This window comes from Eumetopias jubatus, unplaced genomic scaffold, assembly GCF_037043125.1.
Source record: "Eumetopias jubatus isolate StellerSeaLion01/CBP00866 unplaced genomic scaffold, mEumJub1_p1.0 scaffold_6, whole genome shotgun sequence".
Taxonomy (NCBI): Eukaryota; Metazoa; Chordata; class Mammalia; order Carnivora; family Otariidae; genus Eumetopias; species Eumetopias jubatus.
The window spans coordinates 132,686,869-132,707,745 of NW_028274812.1; the positions used below are offsets into that span (position 1 = coordinate 132,686,869).

Here is a 20,877-nt window from a genome sequence, read left to right on the forward strand (position 1 = left end):
ACTAGATGCTGTGCCAAGGGATTATGAGTAGCACTGGTAAAGAGTTCACTATACAAAAACACTTTTCTTCCTTTCTTAAAGCCAGCTTAAAGAATAAAATATTCCAAGATGTGCCACAGCAGACATTTCTCAAGCTTTTCATATACTGGAGGCAGAAAGAGTCAAAGAAAATCCCAAATAACAAACGGTACACATGGCATTTATATCTGGTGTTAAAATGGAAACAGAAGTAGACTTATATATGCCTTGGCAGGGCTTACAAATTCCTATTCTCAGTTGATCAAGAAGTCCTTGGATACAGGGAGAATCGACAAGCAAGTATTTTTTCCATGATAATCAAGCATGGAGCATAGGTGACAGTAGTAGTAGACAGTACATCTCCAGACTGGATGGCAGGGAGCGATGAAGAATTTACTGCATGTAGGTAGATGTCACCACTTTCTTTTTTGGTCTTTTATTCATACCTTTCCTGAAGGCCCCTCCTCACCCTGCCACTGCCCCCCGCCCCCAGCCCCGTACTTCTTGAATCTCACCATTCACATCAGAAAGGCTCTGCCTTCCCCTTTCATGGGCCCAAAACACTCTCTCCCTTTGTATGAAGGCCTGTCTGGCACATTCAGTAATAAGCAGACAGCCAAAGTAGGCATTCAGCAGAGAGTGGGCAAGCAGTACGTGCTGACATTCTTGGAAGCATTTCAAAGGCTCCGTAGATTTCATTTATTGGCGTTAGTCATGTTTTGCAGTATGATGGCAGCCATCACCACATGCCTGCCCCTTCCCAGCACACAGAGGAGTCGGGATGCTATAAATTCATCACAAGCACTTGGAAAACTAAAAGTGATCTCTCTGGTGCTTCACTAAAGTGTCTGGATGCACTTGAGTCACTGGGATGATGATCATTTGTGGGAGGAGGAACTGCCTATTGGGTGGAGCATGTTTAGGACTTTACATTTTCATGGAATTTTTGGCAGTTGTTTGGATTTCTGCGCTGCCCCCCTGCTTCTCTAGAAACATGGACTTGATCTCTTAGCCCCGTGCTTTTCATTCCTTTAGAACTGACATACATTAATCATCTCCCCCTGTACTATGCCCCATAACCACAGTCTTGTGCTGTGCGCTAGGCCTCCTCTCTGGGAGCGGGGGGTGGGGGGCGCTGCATTATGTAAGGCAGCTCCCCTCCCGTCACTACCTGAGAGGGGGTCCTACCCTTACTGTTAATCTTCTTAGTGCAACTACTTAACCTAAGAAAAGGAGATCAAGCCATAGAGGTGAGTACCCAGGGAGGCTGAGGATGCTTTTTTAAGAATAAGATTGAAATTCTTGTTCTTGACAGTTTTGAGATCCAAGAAGTCTATAATGTAGACAGGTGAGCAGTAAGGGAAGCTCAAGGGAAACTAGGTGAAGGTTTTACTTAGTATTTATATGCTAGGAAGCTTTAGGGTTTTTCCTAACAAAAATACACATACATGAAGATAAAATCATGCAGCATCCTATCCTGGCTTGAGGAACCACTTAAGGATGTGTCATATCCCTAAAATCTGTTTCTCTTCTTCCATTTTTTGAGTGTTGTGTAACTTAAAAGTCATAGAGTTATGGATAAGATTCTGGTCCTTTGTACCAAAGTAATCTGAGGGAGATCACTCCACCAGAACTGTATTGTGATTACAGAGTAGGGAGAGAGCCGAGCATTCTGGTCTCTGTCCCTTTCACTGGGGCCTTATTCAATGATTGGGAATGGCTGGTAAAAAAGCCCAAGATGAAATCAGAAGTGATAGAGTTAGGGCCAGTTCTATGGAAGCTGGGGGGGGGGGGTAACTGTACGATTCTAGTGGCTACGAAGAAGGGAAAGAAAAGGAACAGAAGATAGTAGAAAGGCAAAGGACTACAGACCTAATCAGCACAAATAAGCTGGAGGCAGTGGAGTTGGGTCCGTGCCATGGGACTCCATGCAGCACTGAAGTGGGGCACTGGACCGTGCTTGATGGGAGGCAGCTAGAAATCCCCCATGTGAGAGTCGTTCTGGATGTTCTTCATCTCCTGACCCCCTGACCTTCCCACCACCTGGGAAGCAGCATGCTAATGCTTCAGATGTGCCCCAAGAGCTGTTTCTCCGGGAAAACTTTCAGAGACTGTTGTCCTCGCTAACTAACCCAAGGTGAGTTATCCTGACGGGCTGTCCATGATTCCCCAGCAGTCCTCCCTGCTGCCCACAGAGGTGAGACTTTAGGACGAGAGCTTGCTTGGCATGACCGTTGGTGGCATGCACCCAAGTGCTAGGCTGACACTTCACACAGTGACAGATATTCTCAGCCCTGGCTGAATAGGAGTGAGTGATTTAATATCTGTGCAAGCTACACAGATATTAAATCTCTCCCTCTCCCATACGGAAGGTTACGTGCACTTCCAGAGACCTTTAGAGAACACCAGACCCAACCTCCCTGTTTTACAGAAAAAGAAACAACTCTGGGGAGGCCAGTTCATCATTTGCCCAAAGCCACACTGTTGGTGTCAAAGATGGGAATGGGACTATGGTCTCTTGGTTCAGTTCTCTTTCCACAACTCTGAGCCACACAGTGTCCTCCTAACTGGGCTCAACTCCATTATATAGCAAAGTTCTGAAGATGACAATTCTTGTCATGTCTATAGAATAGATTATTTCCTTTTGTGCCTTAACTTCCTCATTGGTAAAATGAGGAAGGTTTACTGTGAGGATGAAATGAGTTAATCCAAGTCAAGTACCTTAACACTGCTGGAGGCTTAGGAAACTATTGTGACAACTTATTTAATTTGCTGGATGGCACTTTGGCCTTAGGCTCCCTCCCAACTCAGACTCCAGTCAGGTCTCCATCAAGGGTTGGGTCCTGTTCTAAATTATGCTACCATAGCTGATATTTCTCTTGCTCACAACTATATATCAGGAAAACTGTATCTTGCAGTATTTCTCTGAATTAATAATGAGTTGTGGTCACTGTAACCTCTTATGGAATATTTGCCTGCAAAGAGCAATAATCAAACTATTGATTGCCCTCAAGAGACCGAGACAAAATATTATTATTAATACTACTACTCTGATTACTCCTGAATGAATTATGGATATATCTCTTTAGAGTTCAGCAGAGCCCAAGCCATCAGAAAGTGGGGAAAAAATGGGTGAGGAGCTTGGCTTTTGAAAACGCTTGGTGCTTTGGGGGCAAGAGTTCATTCGAGAAGATAACAGCAAAATTAACGTCAGCCAGAACACAAACCATCTCATTCATAAGTCAAGCAGAGAAAGTCAATTATCATATGGTTTCACTTATTTGTGGAACGTAAGGAACAGCATGGAGGACATTAGGAGAAGGAAGGGAAAAATGAAGGGGAGAAATTGGAGGGAGAGATGAACCATGAGAGACGATGGACTCTGAGAAACAAACTGAGGGTTCTAGAGGGGAGCGGGGTGGGGGGATGGGTTAGCCCGGTGATGGGTATTAAGGAGGGCACATACTGCATGGAGCACTGGGTGTTATACGCAAACAATGAATCATGGATCACTACATCAAAAACTAATGATATATTGTACGGTGACTAACATAACATAATAAAATAAAATAAAATAAAATAACCCCCAAAAAACAAGAGTGCATGGAGTTGATAGGCAGATCAAGAGTTAATTTGTCTGGATAGGAGAGGGTAGAGGGACCTCCTCCTTCAGGGTGGGAGGTGTGATGCCTTAAGGCCACAAAGTCAGAAGGGTGATTATCTGAATATCTTAGAAAAACCCAGGAGAAGGGGTTTGTCTATTCAAGATCTCCTCTTTCTCCCACCCGCCCCAGGATATTTATCTCTAGGGCAGAAAAGGTCAACAGAGAAACAAATCTAGGAGAGATAAGAGAGCTATGTCCTTCTATAGCCAGTTGGATGGTTAGCCTCAGGAGGGTGGCAGTTAGAAATGCAACTAGGGCTTGGCAGAGCGCCAGAACAGTTGGGGCACAGAAGTTGAAAGCCAGAGGAACTTCAATTACACTCCAGCTCCTTTACCTTACAAATGAGAAAAGAGGCTCGAGGGGTTAATGATGAGGGGTTAAGCCACCTGGCAAGAAGGTCACAGAGCTGGGGCAAGAATTCAGGGCCTCCAGTTCCAGAATTGGGATAGTATTCAACAAAGTCAAATGCATGTGCTACCAAAGCTGTGGTTCTAGTTAGGATTGGAAATCAGCATTTAGAGTTATAAATTCTCTTTTAGGGAACCCTAACTCTAGCAGCCTCTAGCATTGATCCCCCCCACCCCAGTCTTTCTTGAAGCTCTCTTTTGGCTCCCATGATTCCACCTCTGGTTTCTTCTTTCTATTCTCATGACCACTCATCTACCTTCTTCTTCACAGACTAATCATGTTCCAAAGGGATCCCTCTGTTCTTTGCTCGTCTTTACATGCTCAGTCTCTAGAGGAAATCTTATCCCACCAATGGCATCTAAACACACCAGATAACAGATCCATAGCTCCAGCCTAGAAGTTTCTGCCGCACACTGGTCCCATATCTCCAACTGGCTAATGGGTATCTTCACCGCTAACTCAACAAGTTTACACTTGTTGAGTGTGAAAACCCCTTTCTCCTGCTTTATCTCTCTTAGTTCACAGCACGCATGAAGATAGGAGGCTCAGAGGTTTGCTGAGTCTCTTCACAATCTGGAACCCAATCAGTTTGGCCCCCATCTTCCTCCTCACTGTCTCTCCTAGTTCAGGCCTTTAACAACCTTCTATTGGGAGTCCAGCAATTGCTTCTCAACTGGTTTTCCTGCATTTACCTTCTCCCACCTCAAAATCTATCTTCCGCCTTCCCCAGAAGAGTTATCTTTCCAAACATATCTGCTGGTTTCCCTTTCCAGTTCTTTGTAATAGTATTTCTCTCAGTATGACTTGTAATGTCCCATTCAAGACCGTGAACTCCTGAAGTTCAGGGAGGCTGGCCTATTCCTTTGACATTTCCAGAACTTGAGCCCAGTGTCTGAAGCAAAATGTACCTCACTAAATGTTTGCTAACTTAAAATGGATTCTGGACTCCGATTTCCTGGCTCTCTACAGAGAAGGTGAAATTGTTTTCTAGAGACATCAGCAAGATACTTGGTAAAACTTTTCAGATGGACATAGGAAGATGAACTAAGGGAACCAGAAAGATGAATGGCATGTCCAGACCTCACAGCCAGAGAATGTGGAAGATGGCAAGCAGGAAAGTGCCCCCGCCCCCATTAAACAGGATGATGACGTAGATGGGAGCTTGAATCTAGTGTCTACAACCACTGAGCAAACAGGAAGGCCAGGAGGAGCTGACCATCCCAGCCAGATTAAATATAGTCATCTTTGGAAGAGCTTTTTCTCCCTCCAGTGCAGCGACCTCCATCTGGCAGCAGGTGACTGGGCACCATTCATGCTTTGCCAGGATGTTGGGTTCTGCTGTTCCTGGTTCAGCTGTGCCTGAGGAGTGGGAATAAAATACCATAGGACTAGCCAGAACACTGGGTACAGAGAGCTCTAGGTCATATGACAGTTTCCACACCATCCCCCACTCTTCCCTGCCTTTTTTTTTTTTTCGTTGCTATCAAAATGTCAAGAAAGCTTATTATTACTCCCACTGCCAGGGAAACTATCTGCTTTCCCAAATACAGAGAGGTGTGACTTATAATTTCCATGACCATTCATACTGTTCTTTGAAGAGAAATGAACACAATGGCTGATGTGTCACCCCATTAGGACTGATAGCATCATCAATGGCCCGACTTCCTCTTATTATTTTTACTTCATTCTATATTTATCACATAGGAGCTCCTGCCAAGACCTTGGGGCTGCCACATTCTCAACCACATGACTTTCCTGTACCCAACTTCCCAGACTTTTGGCCTGGACTCTGGTGGGGTTCTTGTGCATGCACGGGCATGCACACACACATACACACAGTGGACAGATCCTGAGAAACAGGCACAGTAAGGAAGGAAATGGCCATTGTCAAGGAAATCAGTCCTAAAGGAAGTAGCTAAGGAATGAGCATCATCAAGGTTAGTTTCAGGACACACTGGGGAAGAGAAAGAAAGGCTCATGTGCCTGCTGACAAAAATCAGCTTCGGTCTGAGGGCGATCAAACCACTTTGGCTCTTCCCCCCACCATAATCTTTGGGTTATAGGGAAATGTGGAATTTCCCCAAAGAAGGTAATAGTCAGAAAACATGGATATCTACAAGTGTCTGGATTTTGATTCTTGGAATACTTGGTTTACACCTGGGTTTTTTCACTGGATGATCTGGGCTGTTGAATTTTTGGAGCTGAATCCTCTCTGGAGGTTGTTAAATAGCAGACGTGAGACTTTCAAGAAAGTTCAGGAGTTAGAAGATAGAATATATATCACTTCCAGATTTTTTTCTCGGCGATATATGTCAACTGTAGTCTGACATGGTGTTCATTATGTGATCTGAACTAGCCATGGGAAGGCAGCAGGAGAATTTCCCTAGTCATACTTCTGATACCCTGTGAGGGGCACCCAACATGTGCTGTGAAGATTTCTCTGACACCAAGGCCACATTTCAGCCAATGATTTTCATTTTCTGGAAAGTGCTTCTCAACTCCTATGGTGGTCACAAAGCTTACATGAGTATCTCGGACCTTCTGAATATTCGTGTCATTTACTCTGCCCCAAGTCCTCACATTTTCTTAGATTTCCTAGCCTTGTGAACTTTACCCATAGCATTCTCTTTTGAGCACTTCTGAGTGGAAAATGCTTTAAGAAATCTGGCATTAGACACTTGTCTCCCAGAGGTACTCTTTGACACACAGCAGCCCTGACAGCCACTGTGGGGCTGTGTCCTGTGTGTGGTCAAGACCCAAGGCACCCAGATTTGGGAATCTTAACATCTCTTCCATTATTGGTCCATTCCTGTTTGATGAGGTATCGTTTAGAACCTTGCATTACTTTGGGGGTTCATGTACCAAAGTGACACTACCTCTTGAGAGTTGGTGAGATCTGAGGCTCTTGACCAGTTTTGATATGTGGACCTCAGAAAGAATTTTCCATCTGACCAGATTTGGTCACATCATATGGACAGCATAGATGTGAGATTAAATAAGTGTTCCTTCAAATGCTGGTTTTCCTTCCTTCTCTGCACAATGCCACCTATTCTCCTTTGATTGAAGTTTGATGCAGGACAAAAACATCCATATGATGGGGTTTGTTTACCATGAAACCAACAAAAGCCTGGAGCAAATCCTTTGTTTCATCTAAAAAAAAATAACAAATGGGTTGTTAGGGAGGCCTGCGTGTGTGTGTGTGTGTGTGTGTGTGTGTGTGTGTGTGTGTGTGTGCGCGCGCGCGCGCGCGTGCATGTGACTTCATAGTAACCTTCTATTATTTCTTGGCCAGTTGTGGAGGATGAATTTGAATCCTGACCAGAGTGAGAAAGTAGCATTTCCTCACAAGTCTGATGATCAGAAACAATACACATGTCTTCAGGAGCTCGGTTTTCTATTCCTCTATGGTCTTTGAGATTTTTTTTTAAGCAACTCCTGAGGGTCTTAAAGAAGGTGGAAGGACGCCGTTGTTTCTATGTGTTAGAACCAGAAGTCACCCATAGCTTGACCAGAACCAATTAGGCTAGAATTTTAGACCAAGAAGGGATTCTAGACATCATTCAAACCCGATCTTGTTTTACAGCCCAGAGGGTCATCTATTAGATTAGCAGCAGAGCCAGAACTAGCATCTGGTTCCCCTCTTAATCTAGGATTTTTTTCCACTGGACCAGGATGTGCTTCCTGAGAACCTCTCCATCTTAGAATTTAGTACTGTTGTTATTAAGCCTTGGAATTTATAAGCATTTGTCCCAGGTTGCCTGGTTTTGAGAGATTTAAGTATAGTATATTGGCAAAGGATCAAAAACATGGGGTAGGCACAAAATCTTTTCAGGGTTCTGTCCCTAGATAAATCTGACGGGCGCCATATAATGATGAAGGCCGGACACCCACTCACCCAAAAGATAGGTTTTTATTAACAATAAAACAACCAGCTGGATTTCAGCCAACATTACAGTGTTGGCACTGGACCACATCTATCTGCCTGTCTAGACAAATCCCTCCAACCTCCAGGTACTTGGGGAAGTGAAATGAGAATTACGTTATAAAGGAGTAGGAGACGCCAGTCCACTATATTACGGTTTATTTCCAAAAACCAGTATCATTTCTCAAAAGGCAAAGCTCGAAAGTTATAACATCTTATCAAGTATTTGAAAGAAGGGAAAGATCTTATTTTTTCCATTCCCACATATCTTATCTTCCTGCACCAAGGTATGCCGCTCTCAGGGTCTGAAGTAATGTCTAAATCCATCAACACCAGTACGCACACACACTAGCAACCCTGGCCTGCCCCCCAGACAGACCCAGTCGACATACCTTGGATGCCCCCCCACAACTCTTTGAGATGTCCCCTTACCTAGGTTCGCTGCCTGATTGCTATTATCCCACTTCACTTGTGAGGTCCTCAGAGAGTTTTTAAAAATGGACCAGTACACATGGCTGAAAGGGTGTCTACAACCATAGGCTGTCAGCCTTGCACCTGCAGAGAGGTCTCAAGGAAGAACCTTCAGATGCTGTAACCTCTCAGCTAGAAGAGGGAGAAAATATGGCAAGAGCACATGGAATGGAAGAAAACCTCTAAATGAAATGGTTCAGCAGCTAGGTATATAAAGCTCCTACATGTATGTATAATATACCAGTTTATAAGAATAAAATGGCTTTCTTTAAGGTTCTGTTCTAAATGCGTGTCCCATTATTTTATATACATCAATATAAAATTATATATATCCATTATGCATGCACACACGTACATGTACACACACACACACACACACACACACACACGACAGAGGAAGGCTTCAGAGAACTAAAGGTTGCCTTAGAGACGGTCTGATGGTTTTACATGTGGTCTGAGTGAGATCTCATGCTTCTTAGTATTTTGTGGTATTCACTTGAACACACAGGGCCATGTATGTAAGAGGAAGTTTCCCCTTGCTGAGGACCTGTGACATGAAGCTCAACCTCAGTGATGGTACAATTATAGTGAATGGTTCTGTGCTTGTATTTTTGTGCTTCTGTCACATAGAACCAGTAAGGCAATTTTTTTTAAGTAGAAGGAAGTAGGGGAGATGAGACCAGTGATTCTTAACTAGGGGGGATTTGGGGATTTGGCGATGTTTGGAGTCATTTTTAGTTGTCACCATGCGTGTGTGTTGCTCGTGGCCTGTGGGTAGAGGACATCCTGCAATGCACAGGATGGTCTCCCATCACAAAAAATGATCGAGCTCTAAAAGTTAGCAGCGCTAAGTGGAGAACCCTGCATAGAGGAATGGACACTCACTGAATTAACAGGATCTAGTCTCGGTCCTCAGACTGTAAGAGTAATGGCCAAGAAATCACAATTTCCCCACCTGCAAAATGGGGATAATGAACATGTTCTTTCTAATATTATGAGAAATCATGAAATTATACATGCGGAACACTCTGATTTCTTCAGAAGAAAGGGTCTCTATAAAATCAAAGCACAGTTATTATTACTGCACTATTATGAGCTCATGAAATTGTGTCTTAAGAACTGTATTCCTCCCCCTTGGAAAAAAAAAATTCCTCCAGGAAAAGAAAACAAACCAGAAATGATCTCATCATGATTACACCTGCCACACCAAAAAACAGACACAGTTCAGAGAAACTAAATTCTTTCCCTGCAGCAATGAAGTAAGCTGCGTCTGTAATTAAGATCTTAATAAGGGAGGCAGGAGGCTTGATGCAGCCGCTGCAGGCCATGAGGCGCGGAGCCACCCCGCTGGGTCGAAAGCAAGAACAATTGAAATAACAATCTCCCTCACTGCTTCTGGCTCTCAGGTGTTCTCCGCAGAAGTCCATATTTCAAAAAGACCCTTTCCTTCATTTCTAGAGATGCCTATTTCTGCAAGGGAAAAGAAAAGAACCAACTAATTATTTACCAGTAAAGTGTATTGATGACTCTATGTGAAAAATTCACCTGAATTCACTTAAAAGAAGAGCACCTCTTAGATAATTTCCTGTCAAAAAGCTGACATAAGGGAAAAGGGATAATGCCTTCAGCGGCTGATCTTTGGATCAATTCACGTTGACTGTCTAGAGTGGCCATGTGCTCCCGAATTTCCAAGACAGTCCCAGTTTCAAGTGTCTTTCCCATTGTCAGACCGTATGTCCCATCGTTGGGTTGTGAAACGTGGATGCATATCCACGGAAGTTATATATATTTTAAGCTAAAAATAAAAGATAGGCATGCAAGTGTATATCTTCCTAATGGGTCTGCCTTGGTAGAATTTAGGATTTGGGAGAAAAAAAAGGATAGGTATTCAGTCAATGGACATGTTCTCCAATTGACAAGATGATCTTTGTAAGGAAATGAGATATATTTTAAGGCCATCTGGGCCTCTGTGAGATCGTCGAGAAGTCTTGGCTTCCCAGGGAATGGGGTTAAGAGAAGGAATGCTGTTGAGCTCACTGTGTTCTTATTGCTCCTTTCCCTTCCCCCATCTAAAGGTAACGCTCAACACACTTGGCTCCAAGTGGAGAAGGCTGGAGAATCAGAGAATAACTTGAAGTTCTATCCCAGAGGAGCATTCAAGGAAAAGAGGTCTTCAAAATTTTGCTTATGCCAATGCTGTTGTGGTGGTAAGGCAATACTGCTGGTCCACTAACCCATTTCCTGCCAAACTCGGACTCATACCACAAATGCCTGGTAACCAAAAAACAAACAAACAAAAGAATTCATCGACAGATTACTGACATGTCCTGATAGAAGACTCAACACCAAGAAGCCTGGAGCGTCTAGAAGTCTACTTTACTAGCTTCCTGGTGGGCTGGTTTTGCTTGTTATGCTTATTGGGGGTGGGGTGAATTCTAGCTCATTCTTTTAGTAGAGCACAGGGCTGGGTGACAGAGAAGCCTACATGCGTCCTGAGTTAGCCACATCCCCTGTGGGAGTGAGGTGCTAAGTTAACAATAATGAACTGACTACTACAAATCAATGAGATTAAGGCTAATTCATAGAGGAGCATAAGGTTTCCACATAACTAAAAAAAAAAAAAATTAGAAAAAATATTAAGGGCACATCATTTTGTCTAAATACATACTGCTTTAATAAATAGGAAAGATCTGGTTCAAATCTTAAGCTTATATATTTTTGGTTGCTGCAACTTTCTATCGAGCTTCCCAAATAATTCCCCCCGAAACACACTCAAACACACACACATACACATACACAAAAGAGTAAAGAAAGGAATTAAATTTCAACTCCAAAGATCCTATCAGACATTTCTGTGCAGTGCTTGCACCTTTACATAGTCATGGTTGCTCAATCTTTATTTCTGGTAAGCGTTAAGTATCAACATTCCACTAAGAAACATTTCTGGTAATGTATGTATTACCTTGACATATTAGAAATATAAGGAGGAATTCTCATTTGCAACATATACACCATGATTTACAAAGAGATAAGACACCTCCAAAGTGATGGGCCCAGCCTTGGAATAAGGTTCCTGAACCACCTAAAACACCATTTAGCACCATTAATCGTTGGGGAGGAGGTTGGGGGGAAAAAGACTAGCTCTTTTTAAATAATAAACTGGGCCCAGGCATATGTATTTGAGAGCACTTGACTGGCAAGTTTAATATCTCCATGATCAGCTGCCCCAGCCCCACTCCAGGCATGAAAACATGACTGTCAGAACTCATGCATGTTTTCTGGGGTGCCTGTTCCATCTTCCTCAAAGTATATGCCTCAATTCACCTAGATCTCATTGTCAAGTAAAAACTACCTTCTCAAGGAATCACTCTTTCTAGGGGACGGTGGCAGGGATCACCACCAAGTCCATTTCTCTTAAAATGAAGATTCTTCAGGAAGACAGACTTTTGCAGCCAAGCTGTAATATTCCTCAGGCGTGTATCGGCCTCATTAACCAGTACGAATGACCACAGGGAGATGACTGGAATGCTCTAAGTAAATAAGATGGAGGGGGGTGCCATTGATGGAGTTTTGAGCAGGGTTTTTTTTGGGGGGGGGAAGTCCCCTTCCATGCCCATATTTTTTGCAGTCATCCATCACCTAGGAGACCAGCAGCTATTCTCTGCGCTTTAAGTTGGAAATACAGCATTTCTTCCCAGTGGTCCTTCTTGTTTATCTTGGCAACGAGGCTTGGTAATTAAATCTATATGTTACTGCAGAGTAATGCCATGGGCCCAGTGGCTGGCATCTCAAGCCAATTTGTTTAGGTTTCTTTCTAACCCTAAAACGATCTAAAGATAGATCACCAAGACCTCTTATTTTACATCTCCTGCAGTAGGATAATATATAGTTTCCCTGAGCTTCCATACCCCCCAAATCACCTCCTTAGCATTTTACCTTCAATTTTGTACATTGATAACTTTCTCTTGTCCTCACTAATATATTTGTTATGGATAAGCGATTCTAGCAAATTCTTCCTCTTAAATTTTTATCTGTATAATGCTTCTATATCTATATAATATATATGTTTTATAATGCATCCTATAATAGCTGCCATTTTTACATGCCTCTGTGCTAAAAATAGATGATTTTCATATAGTATGTCCTTGCCACAATCTGATAAGATCAGTATTATTACTCCCTTTTTATAAATGAGGACACAGAGGCCTGAAGTAGCAAAAGTGGGATTTGCAACAAAACCCAGGTCCTTTCCACTATGCCATACAGCATTAAGACTTTTAGTGGCAAAAAAACAAACAAAACAAAGCACCCACCTCTTTTTAGTAGCTATTTGTAAAAGTATTTTACGTCCTTCAACATTCAAGTCAGTATCTGTTGAGTGCTGACTACGAGCAAAGTCGTGTAGTTTTAGGTATATCAAATCTTGTTAATAAGGATGGAGATCCTAAGTCATTCATATATTAGCAAAGGGGCACATCAGTGTGCTGGTAAACCCCTGTTGTCTGGCATCTGCCTTTCCACGCTACACATCCAGCCCATGGCACACTAAACAATACTCGGCCATCTTTACCTAGTTAACTGGGATTTTGACAGAATCCTGTCACCGAGTCTTGGTCCACACTATCCTCTCAACACCTATCCACGCAAAGAGAGCCGGGGCTGACTAGCATTATCTATTTTACTATATGCCAGGAGCCGTGGTAAAGCCACGGTAAAGCCGTGGTACTTTACATCCATGTATTATCTTGTTTGGGCCTTAGAACAATAGTCTGACACAGGTATTATCCCTATTTTACGGGTAAGAAAACTGAGGCTCAGAGAGCTTGCCTTTCCTGAAGCTGTCAAGGCCGTAAGTCACAAGAAACAGACATGCCTTTCTCCAAAGCCCCTACTCTATCCACAAGAACATATAAGATCAAGGCCGTGCCCCCTCCAGGCTGTAACAGAGACTAGATCACACTTTTTATTCAAGGACTTGTCTAACAATCTGCCTCTACCCCCAAATAAAGGGTTGGGGGCTCTCATTTTCAGTGGGGCTTCCTTAAACCTGGATGGCCCCCCAGGGCACCCAATGGCAGTTACAGGTAGCCTTTCCATAGTGACTCCTTGGAAGGGGTTAATAAGTAAGGGAGTGCTAACAGAGTAGGACAGAGATGGAAAACCTAGAGCCTGTTGTAGGGATTACAGGTCAGTCGAGGAGACAAACGTGCAGGCTTTTGATGGTTTTATAGAGTGGATGGATGAGGAGACCTGGCCGGTGGGAGGTGACAGGATAACCCAGTAGGGTAGACACGGAGACAGAGAGACGGGGGCCAGTGAACTGGAGCAGCAAGAGACCAAGCTTTCCCACAGCAGAGTCAAAAGAGAGAAGAGAGGTAGGGGGTACGGGGTGGGTTTTAAGGGCACTGTGTCTACGTGGGTGGAGGAGGCGAGCTGCACGCAAGTCTGCTAGTAGAGCTGCGTAAGGACTGCTTGAATGAAAAAATGAGAGACGACAAGGTCATAAGGGCACACAAGGGGGAGGGAATTTGCAAAGGGGAAAAAGTGGAGAGGAAGTTTTTTTAGAAATCTGGGGGTGTGGGGGGGGAGGGGTAGGAGCTGCAGACCGGAAGCCACTGATGATTCTGAGAAAAGGAGTGATGTGTATTACAGTAAGGAAAGGATGCTAAAGGAATCCTTGGTATGTCCCGCACTGCGCAACTTGCTAAATTTGGTATTGTCAGAGCACCTCCAGCTCTCCAAAGACTTTCATCTCTACGTGGGTAAGCTCTGTAGCTCTCACAGTGGGTTTGCTCAATAAACACATCCATCCATAAACAATTCAGTTACTCGTGAAACATCTTTCAGTGCCTTTAAAATTCCTAGATCTCACCTAAGATTTAAAAAGGAGCACGGGGGACCGGAGTCTCTCATTCGGATGGAGTGCAATGAATCACTGACAAGAGAATACCTAATTCAAAGCCGAAACATCAGAGCAAGGAAAGAGCGGGGAATTTTCGAAGTCATAAACGACCGTGTCGACTCGCCTGAAGACCCTCGATCATTTTCTCTCAATGTAGTTCCGGAAAATAAAAGGCATTTCAAAGTCCCCCTCAAAAGCGTTCCACAGTACACACGTTGTTTGCCCACAGCCAACCCAGAATCCAGTTTTCTCATTTCTGTTTTAAGTTCCACCTGTACTTTTTCTTGGCTCAAAACGTTGAAGAGTGAATTTGTTGTTTGACCATACTTCGGTGGAAAAAAAAAAAAAAAAAGAATTTGTGGAATGGTAGACTAGATAACATAATTTAGAATTTTAGGGTAGGCACCCAGGGTTCCGAACTGTGGCAAAGTCACAGAGGCTGCTCAGCTATTAGAGACCAGACAGGCAGTGTAGGCTGAGCTCTGACCAGGCCTGGGCCTGCACAAAGTGGGCGGGGTCTCGGGCGTCCTCTCAAACACAGCAGTGCATGCATGATTCAGTCCCCCTCCTGGCAGACAGCAGAAATGATCTGCTTCCAGACCCTCAGAAGGGGAGCCTTCCCTGGCCAAGCCACCACCACCACCGAGGCACCATGCCCTACCCCCGTTTCAGGACATGCTTTGCATATTCAGAAGAGCTTGTGGACAGCTCTCAATAAATGCAGGCCCCGCAATTTACAGTCTACTATCACAGAACCTCATACTGAAGCCTTTTAAGACAAATGGAACCTAAAGTCCATATGAAACTGCAGCCTCCCCATGAACACCACCACCAAGAACCATAAAATGGAATCAAGCTAGGCTAGATGTGCGCTAACCAGAACCGTTGTGTTCATCAGTAATAGCTTACATTCCACAGTTTTCAAGATTATTCTAAATACAGAGCCGGCCAGCCTGGGGCTGCGGAAAAGTGCAGAATGAGTGGGGGTTTGGTTGCCCTCTAGTTATGATTCCTGAAGTAGCCAAACCAGATAATCTGGTTTAAAAAAAAAATCTTATAGTGGCTGAATTATAAATCTCTCCAGTGAACAGAAGTCTGACTGTGCTACATTTATAGCATGTAGAGCAACACTTGGTTTCAAAGATAATTCCTGACTCCAGGATTTTACAATCGAATAATAATCTGGTTTTACTACCAAAGTGGCTCAGATTAAACAAATAACTGCCAAACATGTGTTATACTTTGCTTTGTCGAGTTATAGCTAAAAAAAAAAAAAATCTATCCTGCAGGAATACTGGAGATGAAATAGTTTTAAACTCCCTGGGGGACAAAAACAGTCACAAAGGACATTTCAGGGAGGTCACTTTCTTTAATGGTGGTTTAAAGTCACAAGTTTTGGAGCCAGATCGCTTTGGTTCAATTAACATTTCCGTGACTTTTAAAGCTGTGTGGCTTTGGATAAATCACTTAGCCTCTCTGTGCCACAATTTCCACATTTGGAAATAACACCCACCTCATAGAGTTTTTGGAAGGGTTAAATATGACAATCCTGTATTATCATGGTAACTCTTAATACTATTTATCATCCCTCTACCTTTGCGTCATCTCCTCAACTTAAAATGACAAAATCGTCTCCTGAAATGGAGTTGTCCATTATTAGAGAGAAGACAGGCTTTATAAGACAGGGACAGTAGATTTCTTCAGGTACTGCTTTATTTTATAGTCACCCCAAGGTGTCATTTTGGCATTTAGCCAGTAAGAGAAATCAGTGTTTTTTTCTGGTGAAAAAAGCTAATAACATGAGCTAATCACAGCCATATATTTACACCGGGCAGGGTGTTCAAACTGGTAAGACCCGGTAAAGAGAAGGGTTTTTTCCATGAATGCCCATCACAATTTATTTCGTCAGTTGCCATGACGTTTTCTCTCCATAAGAATAAAACGAAACACGATGAGGTCACTGAATAAAAGTGACTTTAGACTTTGTTGTTTTTGTCACTTTCTAGATCGAGGTATTCAGCGTTGATGTCAGCCATTTGTACTTTCCAATCATAAACGTATGAACATATTTTCTCCTTGCTTTCCCCCTGCAAGGTGGTTATTATGAGACTAAATGCCTTCAGCAATAGGGATAGGAGGGGGAAAGAATCACTGCAGGCTCAGGAATCTCTAGGCCAATCACTATTCTAAACAAGGGACTGTGGAAATATGGCGTGAGCCACTTCAAGAATGGGAACTTTCCTGCCAGGTAGAAGATTTGTTGCTGGTTGCATCCTAAAGCCAAAAGTATTAAGAATCTTCAGGATTATTCATTCCTCTGCTCTTTCCTATGGAGAAATAATGGAATAATAATAATAATGATAATAATAATAATAGAAAGCTAATAATGTGCCTTCACACAGTTGTAACCTTTCCAAGGAGAATCATAACTCATGCATTATAATGAAGACTTTCGGCATCTTGATTTAGAGCTTTTGAACGAGATTTATAGCTTTTGAATAAAAGATTTATCACCGAGGTTAACCAGTGGCTATTAGCCAGAACCGAGTATTTACAACCTCACATTAAAAAAGGATGGGCCAGAAGCTATATAATTCAGAAAGGAAGCAAAGTAGCTCCCAGCTAGCACAAACCTGAAGGTCAGACAGGTAATACAAATTGTCAATCCAAAAGCATAGCCACCTTACCAACCGTCATTTTAATAATAGCACATTTGTTTAAAAGCATTAGGTCTCATGTCTATTCTAGAAGTCACACCCAATTCACTGCGATGTGCTTCGAAGTGCAGTGTCTCTGGAAGCTGCTTGCCTGGTTAGATGGGGGTGCCTTACATAAAATAGGGATATTTTGAGCAAGTTATAATCCTTTTGCCAAGAATACACAAAAACAATGGAGCAAAATGCATGGGAAAATAATGTATCATGACATTCTGTAAGCTACAGGGACAATAAGCTGGCTGGACACTTCAGACCCTCAGCCCATTCAAACACCAGTAAAAGTATTTTCAAGAAATGGCAGATCCTCATTTGTTCTTATATGCAGTATCATTTAAGGATGTCAGAATTCTCCACCATCCGCTGTGTAACAGTACCTGAGGCTTTTAATTTCTCCCACCCAAAGTACATAAGGCAAACTGCTTCTCATATCAAATGCTTAAAGCAAAGGCTGAAAACTGCTTTGAGAGCCAGTCTGAGAGACTCAGCAATTCTGATTCCCCTCTCATTACAGCTCCGGGACAGCGGAGGCCAGGCCTGGGGGGAGCCGCGCGGAGACTTGCACTCCTCTTCAAGTTAGACACCCTCCGAATTCCAGGGCTCCTGCAGCGGCTCTAAGACGAATGCCCAAAACTTTCAGGGGAGATGGACCGGGGTGTGCTGTGAACTCCCGGAGTGGGTCTCGGAGACTGGGTCTCTGCCTGCCGTATGCCAACCTCGGTGACTGAGACCCATCTCTCCCGAGCCCCGAAGGGGTCCCTGGAGAGTTGTCACAGTGGGCAACACACACACACAGACCCACACGCGGAAACCTTAGGGAAAAGGCACCCGCTTACCTTATACTTCATCTCGGCGGCGGGGAGAGTTGAGCCGTTTTTCTACACTAGTGAGACTGCATCAAGCACTGGCTAGTCCGCCCCTCCATGGAGTGCAGGGCTAAATGAAAGTGAGAACGGTCCGGGCCTGGGCGGGTTTGCCAGTCGCAGCGCGCAGAGCTCCCTACGGCACAGCCTCTGAGCTCACTGTTTTGATTGAGGCTGGCCGAGCACCGACTATATTTGCATACCGCCCGCCATTGGCTGGCGGACCAAGGTAGCGCGGGGCCCCGCCCACCTCTTAACTTCGGAAACTGACAAAGAACTTGTAATGTGGTCATTTCTTCTATTAACAGGGTGGAAAATAAAACGATGTGGGGAACCCTCTCGAACTTTACTCCCTATCTCCCACCCCCCCCCAAAAAAAAAAAACCGGGAAAAGGAGATTCTTTTTCAGATTAACCTAAGTTTTAAAGAAATTGAATTCGCAGAGCAGTCTGACAGTCGTGCTTCCTGTGACCTAGCAACTCCTTCATAAACCCATTTCATTTCAAAGCCATTCACCTCCCAATCTCTACATGAAACGAATTCGGGGAACAAAAGGTTTTCTGTCTCCGGGCCCCTTTTTACTAACTACCCCTGCTGATATCTCTCTCTCTCTTTCTCTCCTCCCCACCCCTCCCCTTTTTTGTGGCTGTTTGCTTTTTTTGTTCTTTTCAATGTTCAAAGTACTTGCAACGTCAGTCTGCAGAGGAGACAGAATACAATTCTCCCTCAGTGAAAAGGAACTCCTCTAGCACAGACACCCGGGCTTTCCTGGCCAGCTTCTCACCAGGGCCTCAGAGAGCTGTCAGCCACATTCGGCGATCTTCTCTGGCTTTGCTGAGGATAAAGGTTAGATGTGACCTCTCCGAAGAGGCTGGCCAGTGCACGCCCTATACATCATCGCTGTCCACTGAGTACTGTGTCCTTTGATGGCTGGCATTTCTAGCTCCAGCTTTGAACACTGCAGTGTTTTCCTTCTGACCTCTCTCCTGAAGATGACCCATTAACCCACCAACACTTATTATCAGGGGAACAAAAAATGCCCACTGTTTGATGAGCCTGGTTAAGAAAGACCAGTCTGTCCAGTGAAGCACAGAACATTTGGTTCAGCCTCCTGATTTCTATAGAGAAAGAGATCACCCAGGAGAAGACAGAAACAGTCACCTTTAGCGACTCTTCGGAAGGATAGAGCTGATAGAGGGGAAAATTCCTTTTCACTGGGTCTCAGGGTTGAGACTCGGTGATTGTAGACAATAGCTGTCCCTGAATGGGTTGGGCTCCAACCAGACTACACGACTTGGATGGAAAAAATCGGCTCTTATTTTTTTCCTGACCTAGTTGGATCAGAATCAGTTTGATTCCCCTCCCCCACAAATTCCCAGTGGATTAAAATTCTACTTTTATGATCCAAACAAAAAGAACAGGAGAGCAGCTGTCCTGCAAAAGTGGTTTCCAGATACAGGGCTCATAGTTTAGATCACAGTTTAATATGGCACCAATTCCCTGGACGTGACCAGCCCCCCACCCCCATCCCCCCCTTACTAGCGGTCATAATGCGGTTGACACACCCATTCAGGCCTCAGCTTGGACTTTACTTTTCCTCATTTAGCGTTGGAGTGAAAATGAGCCTGAGTGATTTTGCAAGGTCTTTCTGAACATAGATTAAGCATGCAGCATATTGCATTGCAAAGGCTCTTCCTAACAGTCCCACAGTCTTCTAGGCGAGTCATTAGTTTGCAGGAAATTGTGTTTTTGGTGTCTGCCTGGATCAGTCAAAGGCCTTCTCATCTGTAAGATGAGTCTTGTGGCCTCCAGAAGATCTAGATAACATTCCTTTGGCTTCCTAAGCAGTGAAGCTGAATCCACCTTCTGTTTAGTTTGATGAGTACCATTGAGTAGGTGAACACTATCTCACTCGATTTCAGTGCTTTCAAACGGTTTCCCAAAGCATTTGCTAGGGCTTTTTGTCATTTTGTTCTCTCGCTAGAAAGTTTAATTCATGCTAAGTGACCCTCTTGCTTTCCTGTTTCTCTCCTGTTGGGTAAGACACCTCAGATCTACCTGCAGTTTCATTTCAGGGCAGTTTGGGTCGGCGTTAGTTACCTTGGAGTCAGGTAAACTGTGTTAGAATCTCAACAAATTTTCTTAATTTCTTGATTTCGGTGCCCTGAAGTATAAATTAGGGAAAATAATACTGCCTACTTGCTGGAGTTATAATGAGTATTGAATGAGATAATATGCATAGGGGCACCTGGGTGGCTCAGTGGGTTAAACATCTGCCTTCGGCTCAGGTCATGATTGCAGGGTCCTGGGATCGAGTCCTGCATCGGGCTTCTTGCTCAGTGGGGAACCTGCTTCTCCCTCTGCCCCTACTTGTGCTCTCTCTCTCTGTCTCTCTGACAAATAAATAAATAAAATCTTTGGAAAAAAATAGATCATGTGCATAGAAGGTAATAATACCGAGTACTATCTTAATTAATGTCTGCTTATTAATATTTTGTTATGAATTATTTCATCTTAAATTCGTCATGTATCATTACTATATTATATAACATTATTATGATATATAAATATATGAATATTTATTTAATTGTATTAATTATGACAGTTATGACTGTTAGACCGTCAATATTTTAAGTGTGAAGCACTTTTTTTTTTAAGCGTTCAGGAAAAGGTGGAAGACAGCTTTCTAATTTAACAGATCTCGATTGAGCACCTCCGAGGTACTGTTCCAGGTGGGGAAGGTACAGGAGCAACCCAGACAGACAAAGTCCCCACCGTCTCGGTGCTTACAGTCTCCTGGGAGTGGGGGACAATAAGTCAATGAATATGTGTGTAATACAGTTTTGGAGTGATAAATGCCGTGAAGAAAAATTAAGCAGGAAAAATTGCTAGAGGAAAACAGATGAGGGTGGGG

At 43.6% G+C, this 20,877-nt stretch overlaps 1 protein-coding gene across 3 annotated transcripts in view; it reads right to left on the reverse strand.

Annotated features, from left to right (window-relative positions):
* The window catches only part of NEDD9 (neural precursor cell expressed, developmentally down-regulated 9), a 177,699-nt gene that overhangs the window by 28,067 nt on the left and 128,755 nt on the right, over window positions 1-20,877 (reverse strand). Inside the window, exon 1 of one of the 3 annotated variants that reach the window (XM_028107394.2) lies at window positions 17,937-18,107. The exons of the other annotated variants lie outside the window; for them this stretch is intronic. Within the exon in view, the coding sequence (XP_027963195.1) occupies window positions 17,937-17,948 (12 nt within the window). The 5' untranslated portion in view covers window positions 17,949-18,107. Of the gene's footprint in view, window positions 1-17,936; window positions 18,108-20,877 lie in introns of those variants that run through there. 3 annotated transcript variants of the gene reach the window in all.